Source organism: Ailuropoda melanoleuca, chromosome 11 (genome assembly GCF_002007445.2).
Source record: "Ailuropoda melanoleuca isolate Jingjing chromosome 11, ASM200744v2, whole genome shotgun sequence".
Classification (NCBI taxonomy): Eukaryota; Metazoa; Chordata; class Mammalia; order Carnivora; family Ursidae; genus Ailuropoda; species Ailuropoda melanoleuca.
In genome coordinates, this window is record NC_048228.1 from 97503881 (window position 1) to 97514084 (window position 10204).

The 10204-nt window shown below is 47.9% G+C and overlaps 1 protein-coding gene across 1 annotated transcript in view; it reads left to right on the plus strand.

Moving 5' to 3' along the window:
• FAM184B (family with sequence similarity 184 member B) overlaps nucleotides 1-10204 on the plus strand; it is a 135113-nt gene that overhangs the window by 56933 nt on the left and 67976 nt on the right. Inside the window, exons 2-5 of the mRNA XM_034672058.1 lie at nucleotides 6029-6781; nucleotides 7536-7671; nucleotides 8961-9100; nucleotides 9648-9854. Coding sequence (XP_034527949.1) covers nucleotides 6029-6781; nucleotides 7536-7671; nucleotides 8961-9100; nucleotides 9648-9854 — 1236 coding nt within the window. The remainder of the gene's footprint in view (nucleotides 1-6028; nucleotides 6782-7535; nucleotides 7672-8960; nucleotides 9101-9647; nucleotides 9855-10204) is intronic.

Below are 10204 nucleotides of genomic sequence, written 5' to 3' on the forward strand. Positions count from 1 at the left end.
CTCCTAAGCGGAATGATTTTATTTCTTCTGTTTTTCCAGTGCTCAGCACCGTGCCTGGTAAATTCTGCAAATGTACGAAATGCTGCAAAAAACCTCGAAAGGAGACTGTTCCAGCTCTTTTCTAACCATGGTTATGGTTCTTTTTCTTTTAATTTGGGATCCAGAAGGATTTGGGTTTAAATCTCAGCACCCTCACGTTTTAGCTCAATGACTTTTGGCCACAATATCAATAATAGTAAAAATAATAACAGACAGCATTTCTTGAGTGTTTCCTGTGTGCTAAGAACGCTGCTAGGATTTTGGGTTCATTGTGTCATTTTAATGTCCAAGCAAGTCTACAAGGGAGGCACTGCGTTCTCCGTGTCAAAGATGAGGTGGCTGAGAATCAGTCACATACCTGAAGTCACATAGCTAGAAAGGGGTGGAGCTAGTTAAGAACTCAGCCCGGTAGGACCAGTAAAGCCTTCTTGCGAGCACCGTGCTATGTCACCCCTACATGTGGAGTTAGGCCATCCAGTGTCAGTTTCCTCATCTGCAAAATAGGGCTAAGCGTGAGAATGTTCACTTTCTAGAATCGTTAGAAGATTAATTGAAAAGTCCTATATCAATTCCCTGGCCCAGTTAAGTTTACACTCTGGGTACTCAATAAATATTCTTTCTTTTCTTCCTTTTCTATTTCACTTCTGACTTCCACTGTCAGACTCGATGGGAAACTTTCCTCAAGATCTCATGCACGCAACACATCCATTATAACTTTGTTAAACCTACAGTTCTCAACCTCTGAGACCTCTAAGACCCTCTCAGGCCCTCTGCTGAAACCACGAGCAGTGGGTTTCTAAAACCCCTGGGAGACTTACAGACTGGCTCAGTATTTCTCTTGGCTGCTGAATTATTCATGTCCCTTGATGGATTCTGAAATCAGCCTCCTACTGAGGACGTGGATTTACAAGGAGGCTCAGGCCAGTCCATCCGATGTTTCAGTAGAGTAAGTGGTGAGTGAAAGAAAGCAAGGCGCCAGACTCCGGGGAAGGGTGGGTCTGCGCCAGTTCTCCCGAACAATCGTAGACCCAGAGGGCAGGAGGAGAGGGCTGTGCATCCAAAAAAGGGGGGGGGGCGGGGTGTTTCTTTCTGATGGCAGAGCATGGGAAGAAAGGAGAAAGGAACATTGAATGAGTACCTACTATGTGCCAGATGCCTCAGATGTGTAATCCTATTAGAGCCAAAAAAAAAAAAAAAGGTCTATTTTACAGGCAAGAAACTGAGGCTCCGAGAAGTTAAAGAACTTGAGCAGTTTAAAAAAAATAAGAGTCAGAAAGTATATATGTATACATATATATATATCTCATATATATACCTCGAACCTAATCAGGTTTGTCTGAGAGTGACAGAAAATGCAAAGGCAGTCCAGGTGGAATCAGTACAGGGCTGGCATGGCCTTGCTCGACATCAGAGACCCCGGCTGCTCTTAGCTCACTGTTCTGCCAGCCTTAGCCCCCGGTGTCCACTGTGTGGTCCAAGAGGACTGCTCAGGCATAGAGAGGACTCATCCTGGAAGAAAGGAACGACAAGTCTACTTCTATCCAGCAGGGCAGGACTTGGTCCCATGGCTGCTCAGAGCTGGAAGGGAGGCTGAGAAATGTGGCAGAGTGCCCATGGAAATATTGGGGCTTCTGTTTTTAAGGATGAAGGAGAGAACCAGATCCTGGGCACACCAGCAGTCTCTGCTGCGAGGAAGGTGAGTCTAGATCCCTCTCAGTCCAGAGGACCCAGCCAGCTCCATTGCTCCTACCATGTTGCCTTCCATAAGAGAAATGCCATTGCCATCGAGAACTCTGTCTGGCTTTAAGTGCCCTCTGGACAACCATGATAGGAACAGCTGGGTCTCGTCAGGTGCTCACTGATGTGGGAAACAAAGGCAAAAGAAAAATGGAATTTCCATGCTATCTACAGTCCATTGACAAGTCCCTAAAACAGGTAGAGTGACCTTCCTCTAGGGATTCAGCTGCCTCAATGTGAATACTTTGCTAAGGGCAAAAGGCAATCTCAGCCCAACCCCCAGGATCCTGTAAGGCTACTTTAACATATAAAAATTCCTTTGGAAACTTCCTTTATCTCTACTCCCCCCCCCAAGATACATGTTGGCAATCATCCCCCAAGCATATGACCCACTGATATACATCTGAAGGGTCTCATGACTAAGGTTTTCTTAGACAGTAATAAATGACCTTTTCCTAGCAATAGCTAGCCCCCTCAAGATTCTGGAAACCTTGCTTCCAAAATTCCTTAGAGACTTTTACTATCCCTAACCCCCTCCCAACTTGAAAATGTGTAATTGGCCACTCCTCATGACCCCAGTGCTGCTCTTTCTGCCCACAGGTCCTGTCCCCGTGCTTTAATAAAACCCCTTTTTTTGCACCAAAGACGTTTCAAGAATTCTTTCTTGGCCATCAGCCACAAACCCCAACATCTTTCCTACATCACTTACTGTGAACAAGGCACTACGCAGCACGCCTTCCAGCGATATCTCATTTAATCCTTCAGTCACCTATAAGGCAGGAACTTTTTCTCCCCTTGTACAGATGAGGAAACTGAGCCCCAGCAAGACAGCACGTGCAAGCCCAGACAGCTAGGAAATAGCATCTGGATCCATACATCAAATGACAAACAGGGTCTTCATTCCAACAGTGGAGACTCCAAGCCTCGTCTTTTCATTGTTATCTTTGTCTACTTCCTGCCTGTTCCCACTTCAGGGCCTCTGCTCTGGCACAACTCCCTTCCCAAATCCTATTCTTTCAATCTCTCACCTCCCCTTACAAAGTCCTCCTTCTATTTACCAGCGAACTCCCTGAGAATTTGAATCTGGCCAGGAATTGTACTAGGTGCTTGGACTACATAATACAGAGAGGGCTCTGCAGGGGGGGCCTGAGGTCCCTACTCTGATGAAGCTCACATGTGACTTCAATATCCAGCCCCTGAGTGTCTATAATGGGACACGAAAGGACCATAACAATCAATGGTACAAAGCACACTGGGAGAAAGATGAATGGGCTATGTTTCTATTGTCTGTAGGAAGCTGAAGGACACTTTATACAGGAGGAGAAATTCCTTCTACTTTTTTCCAGGGGTTCCAAATAAAACATTTACGTTGCATCTTTTCCTTTCTTTTAAATTCTTCTCATCTGCCTTTCTCTAGCACCCCTGCCCACTTGCTTTGATCCTATTTGCCCATCTGTCTGCTCTGTCCCTCCTCCCTTCACCAGTAGCTTTGGGGAAGAATGGCACCCGTCCATCACCTCCCCTTCCCTGCCCTCCATTCTCTCCTTAACTGCACTAGTCTGTGTCGGCCCCAACGCTGCACTAAATCCTGCCAAATACTCTGGCTTTTTCCCAGCTCATGATTAATAATCCAAGTCTTTTTTTCTCTGGATGGCAGGTACATTAATTATGCAGTTAGTGGGTATCTGGTGTTTCTGTGCGTTGTCTCATGTAGCTCTCAGGATAACCCTAGGAGGTTGATGCTGCTGTTAATGTCATTTTGCTGTTAGGGAACTGAGCTCTGGAGAGGTTGAATACCTGCCCAAGGTCAGCAGCTAGGAGGCGGTGAAGCTGGAACTCCAACCCAGGTTGGCTAGCCCTGGAGCCCAAGCTCTTAACTGTTCCTCCTCCAAAAAGCAAGAGACAACACTGTGGACCGGGGTGGGGGGGGGAATGGGCCAAGAACTGGAGATGTGAACTATGAAATGTGGTCGAGAATTAAAATAGTCCCTATGGGGAAAAGGAATAGGGAATGACTATGAGACATGTTGATTAAAGTATCAGCGTGGAGAGCACATATGAAGTTAGGCATCTTTTTTTCAGTCTTAACAAATTCTTCTTTAATGTTCCAAATGGCCTCAAATCCAACTGATCAAGTTTCTTTCTTTCTCTTTTTTAAGTTTTTATTTTAATTCCAGTTAGTTACATACAGTGTTGTATTAGTTTCAGGTATATAATATAGTGATTCAGAGGTTGGGAATCTAAAGGACCAGCTGGGAGTATTTGACAAGAGTTGAGGTGGTTGGGTTGATCTGCTGTTTTGAGTACCAAGGATGTGAGGCTAAAGATGAGATGGGCAGTGGGTTTGAGGATGTCAGTAAGAAGGTAGTTGAGACGATTGGCCATAGGGTCCAGGTTAAAAAGGGCAGGGGGATGGGTGGAGTTAAGATGAAAACAGACTATTGGACCAGGAGAAGAAAGAGAGGTCAAGCTCAGAGAGCAAACTTGCAAGAGTGAAGAAGTAGAGAGGGTAGAAAAAGAAGAGATCTCTTGGAAGTAGGCGGGATGTCCAGTGGAGTCGCCCCAGGAGTTCACAGCCGTGATCACTCACATACATCTCCATGTTGCACTGGAAGACAAGTGTGGTGCTTTTGAAATGTTCTCAAAATTCTTTGAGTTAGTTTTATGACACAAAATGGCATCTCTTTCTCCTTCCACAGGGAGAGGACACTCTCTTCCATCTCTTCACTAGGATTCTGTATTAACCATGAAGACTTGAGTTTTTTTAAGGCCAAGCTCTGGAATTTCATTCATAAGCAAAGAGCAGACCTCAAGTTCACTGGCAGGAATGGAAAAAGAAAAAAATGTTTGCTTCATAGCAGTGAAATTTAAAAAATATCAATAATCTTCCATGGAGAAACAGCTCAATGTCTATCAGTAAGGAGCAGAAAAATAAATTATAGCACATCTATCCAATGGCATAGGAAGCAGCCAAAAATAAAAATGAGGCATCTCTTTATGTACAGAATTACATAACCTCCAAGATCTGCTAAGTAAAAAAAGTCCCGTTCTAGATGAATGTATATGCGTATTAAAAGAGGGTGAGGAATATAATATGATATGAAATATAACAGAACACAATATACTTTCTTGTTTGTGCACACACTATCCTTGGAATAACCTTCTGGGCAAGGGTGTCGGGGGAAAGGGAGGTGAGTCTGGCACTCGTGAAAAGCCAGGAGCCTCGTCACCGGATCTCAGCCAAGCAGAGCAATTGCAGCAGACCCTTGCTGGGGATTATTTGGGGTCTTTTAATTGTGAGACACCATGAATAAATATGCATATGCAAAAGTGCCCTCAGACATTGTGTGCCCACCCACAGCGTGATACCGTCTCCACTACCTCTGATCTTTGTTTAATTCAAGGGTGTGTATGTGGGGAGAGTTTTCACAAGACAGAGCAGACTCTTCCCCACGCCTGTCCTACCTACAGTTTTTCCCTTTCAGTAAACATCTACCTGTTGTTCAGGGGATCCTGGGCCCCACCACACTCCCGCCTTCCTGCATTCTCTTCTCTGCAGTAACAAAGTGTCCCCTATCTTGTTCCTGAAGTTACAGAAAAACAGTCTTACACCATGGATACATTTCTGGGTTGCTGAGTATTGTTATCACAAAGAGGTTGTTGTATTTTATCAGATGTTTTTACTGTGTCTGTTGACACAATCGTGTGCTCTTTGTCTTTTATTCTGTTCATATGTTATATTCCATGAACTGATTTTTAGATGTTAAATCAACTTTACATTCCTGGGATAAATCCCACTTGGTCATGGCATATAATCTTTTTCATATGTTGCTGAATTCTATTTTCTGATGTTTTGCTGGTTTTTTTTTTTTTTGAGGGGGTTGTGTGTTTTTGTGTCCCGGAGTGTTCTTTTTCCTCTTTTTCCACAAATTGGAGTTGTAAGCCCTTTGCTGGCTTCCCATGGCACTCCCGAGCCCCCTAGGGAGCTCCACCACGGAGCCCCTCTGTGGCCTTTATGTGTCCTCACTCCCTCACTTTGCTTCCACCATGCCCCTGTCCCACTTCCCTGCTTCCTGGAAGGTTTCTCCTGGGGACCGTTCCTAATAAATCCCTTCCACACCCATCCCCTTCTGAGGGGCTGCCGGCGGGGATCTGCCTCAGTCCCCGCCACGGAGGAGAAGCATCTCCAGTCACGTTCCCCACAGACGCTCACACTCCTCCCACTAACCGGGTTCTGTGGGTTCTCCTGCAGGTGATATACGCCCTCAACACCCGCCAGGACGAAGCGGACGCCAGCATGGAGGCACTGCGCGAGGCCCACCAGGAGGAGCTCCAGAATGCCGTGGCAGAGGCCAAGGCCAGACTCCTGCAGGAAGAGGGCCACGCAGAGGAGGAGGCCCTGCTCCAGCGCATTCGGGCCCTGGAGAGCGCACTGGAGCTGCAGAAGAGGCTGACACAGGAGGCCCTGGCGCAGTCGGCCACGTGCAGGCTGGAGACCAAGGAGAGGGAGCTGAGGGTGGAGGCCGAACACGCTGAGCGCGTCCTCAGCCTCTCCAAGGAGATGCTGGAGCTCAAGGCGGACTATGAGAAGAGGCTCCGGCACCTGACGAGCCACGAGGCGCCCCAGTGGGGCCGGCTTTCCCAGGAGGGCCCAGACCCCAAGGAAGAGCCAGGCCACGGCCACGAGATGCGGGAGGTCCTGCTGGAGGTGGAGCGGCTGCGCCTGGAAAACCAGCAGCTGAGCAAGGACTACGCCCGCAAGGCCGAGGAGCTGCAGGCCACCTATGAGCGGGACACTGAGGCCATCCGGCAGGCCATGCAGCAGTCGGTGAGCCAGGCCCTGTGGCAGTGGCAGGAGAAGGAGACGGACCTCCGCAAGAACTTCCAGGTCCAGGAGTCAGCCCTGCAGGCCCAGGTCAGGAAGCTGGAAGGGGATCTGGAGCACAGAGGCCGCAAGATAAGTGACCTGAAGAAGTATGCCCAGAAGCTGAAGGAAAGGACGCAGGTAAAACAGGGTCCCTTGATAGCTTTCCAAGGGGATCATAAACACGGTCCCTAATTTTAACACCTACTATGTGTCGGGCACTGTGCAAAGCTCTTGACTTCTACCTAAGTGACTCCTCTTCTTTCCCTTGAGTTCAATTACATTCCGTCAGCAAATGTTTATGGAATTCCTCCTATGTGCCAGACCCAGAGCTATGGGTAGGAGACACATGGTGAGCTGGACTGGGTCCCTGACCTCAGAGAGCTTAGACACTTACAGGTTACAGATAATTTCTCTCTAGAAATTGGAAGGCTTAAAGACTTACCTCACTAGCCACACAGCTTATAAGTTTCTTAAGTCAGGCCAGTCTCATTCTAAAGCCCTGCTCTTTCCTAGAAACGTGCCTGTCCTGAAATCCTGGGGACTTGGCTTTCATGACGAGGCAGACCACTGACAAACCCCACACACTCACAGAGCCCCATCTCTAAAAGCTGCAGCAGCCACTATTCTTAGTAATCCTCAAACACTTTTTTCTGTCCCAGACACTTTATCTCATTGAATCCTCACGACAGAAAGGTTAAATAACGTGCGTAAAGGCACGCAGCCCATCAGGATGAGTAGGGATTGGATGAATGTGAGCCCCTGAATTCCCAAGACAAGAGCGACTGCTGTGCACTGACCCACCTTCCAGATCTGACTCCTGCTCTGTGCACATTGTGCGTCTCCGAGGCAGCGAGCAGTCCCCAGAGCAATGAGACCATTTCTGTCTGTTTAGGACCTGGACGTGCAGCTCAAGGAGGCTCGGCAGGAGAACTCAGAGCTGAAGAGCACTGCAAAAAACCTTGGGGAGAAGCTGGCTGTTGCCAAAGACAGGCTGATGCTGCAGGAGCGTCACGTGACGCCGAAAAGCGGTGAGAGGCGCTGCGACAGTTTGGGTGTTTTTCCGGAGAGAAGGGCAGCTGCCAGGTTGGCCGCTGCCAGGTTGGCTGGTGCTGCTTGCAGCCGTGAGACTGCTGAGCGAGCAGAGCGAGGGGCGGGCTGTTTCATCTGACCCCTGGTAGGCGAGCTCCACCCAGGCAGGGCGCGGGTGAGTTGCCACCTGGAGCTGTCACAGTGCCTAGAGCCAAAAGGCGTGATGCAGAGGGACCCCTTGGCCCCCAGAAACTTCTTCACCAGGCCCACCGCATGCCTGAACTGCTCAGGACCGGCTTCTCCTCCACGCTGAAGCAACACTTCACATTTTTCCCATCATGTCACACGGTGATGTCACTGGGTCGTCCCAATAGTTCTGTGAGTGGGCGTGGTCAGTGTCTCCCATGGTCCAGATGAAGAAACGAGGTTGAGGAAGGGTAAGTGGCCAGCTCAAGGCCACGGGTCAGTGATAGAACAGGTGTGTATCTCCTAATATCTGACCCCAGAGGGCCTTCCTCTGAAGGAGGAGATTTCTTCATCAGGAAGTTCGTGAATACCTACAGTTTGATCAGTTTGATACTAGGAGATATAACAAAGGCACAAAACATGGGTTCTGCCCCCAGGAAGCTTATGGGACAGTGACTTTACAGCCTGGAGCATGCTTTGGTGTCATGCAGTGGCCCAGGCATCAGGGGAATGAAGCGTCCTGGAAAGAAGTCACCATGGGCTGGAAAGGTGTGGAGGTGGACAGGTTTGAGTTGGAACCAGAAGTGCGTGGAGACTTTAGTGCAGTGTTTTCAAAAGTGGGGCAGGGATACCTCCTGAGAATATGGGAAGAAAACAATGAGCATTTCTAGTTATATTTATTTTTTTGTCTTTTACATTTATATCTTTCAAATATATATATATACATATACATACACACACACATATATACACATATACATATATATATATATATATATATATATATATATATATATATCCATCCAGGAATGTGCTCAATGTTTTTTTCAACGTATGGAAATCACAATAAAAAAACTTTGATGATGACTAGTTTAAGAAGCTAGAACAGAACAACCATTTGAACTCAAGACGCTGCTTGAGCAAAGACGATAGTCACCACTTTGACCGTGCTTGAGGCCCAAAAGGCCACAGAGCAGGAAGTCCACAGGGGAGTGGGGGGCAGAATAGTCAAATAACAAAATGGGTACCTGACTGCAGAAGACCTTGAACACAAGGCCAAGGTCAAGGGCGTTTTAAATGATGTTGAAACTTATGCTTGCAGATGACAGGAAGATGGAGCTAGTTTCAGAGAATGAAGTCCTGGGGAAGGCGAATGACCTGGAAGGCTGCAGTCTCCATCTTCAGCAGGACCCAAACATTCCCAACGAGTGTCCGTGCACCAAAGGAGGCCCAGAGGGACAGGTACTGTCTGACCCAACCCTGGGAATGGAGAAGTCACAGGAGGCTTTGCCGGAATGAGCTTCAGGTAGAGGCCAATCCACAACTACGACAGAGCCACTTGGAACCACCCATGGTTTTAGTGATGGATGTATGGGTGTGAAGTTCCTCTAACTTCCTGCCATTTGAAATTAGGAGACTAAGAATATAGCAGAATTCTCCCAATGTCTATCTTTGGCTCCTGGGAAACTGGAAACTTGCATAGGAGTCCCACTATCTGTTCCACCAATCACAACAAACAAAGAATTCTTTAGACACCACTAGAGTGGGCTGGAATACCCGATCCCGTGACCATAGGTCCACGATTCCAAAGAGCCTTTTGCAGATGGTGGGTAAAGTGAAGGCTCTTACGAATATCAGATCTACAGTCTTATGAACTTTATGGCCCCTTGCGCTCCATGCGGTAAAATCAGTGTGTAAATGTTGTAAACGTTGTACCAAAGAGAAACGGTGATTCCCAGCTCCTCAACCCACACGGGCAGGTTTACAAGGCCCTTTCTCTTGTTTATAGACCAAGAAAGAGGCCAGTATTGAGACGGAATGTATGAAGCAACAATATGAAGAAGACCTTCGTAAAATCAAACACCAGACAGAAGAGGAGAAGAAACATCTCAAGGACCAGCTAGTGAAGCGACTGGAAGACTTAGTGAAGAAGCACGCCCTAGAAATCAAGTCCATCCGCTCGTCGGTGGAGACCGAGAGGAGGAAGCTGCAGAAGGTGGGATCCGCTTCCACAGACTCGGTTCAGATTCTTTCTCCTCTCCTCTACCTCCCTCCTTTTCTCTTGTATTCCTTCTTCCCTTCCTCAGACACCTACTGAGCTCCTGCTGTGTACGCATCCCAGGTTATCTGTCTGACCCAGGGAGTCGCGGGTCTTGTGAAGGAGACAGGGACACCCCTAAGGCTGTGCGCAGGCAGGGCCTAGAGCCGTTGACATGAGGTAGAACTGTATCCTCTGAGCATTTAACTGAGGACACCCAAGTCTCCTCAGCAAAAACAGAGAGAAATAACATGAAGCAAGCACTCAGGCCCAGCCAACCGCCTGGATCCAAACCCCAGCGCGGCCAC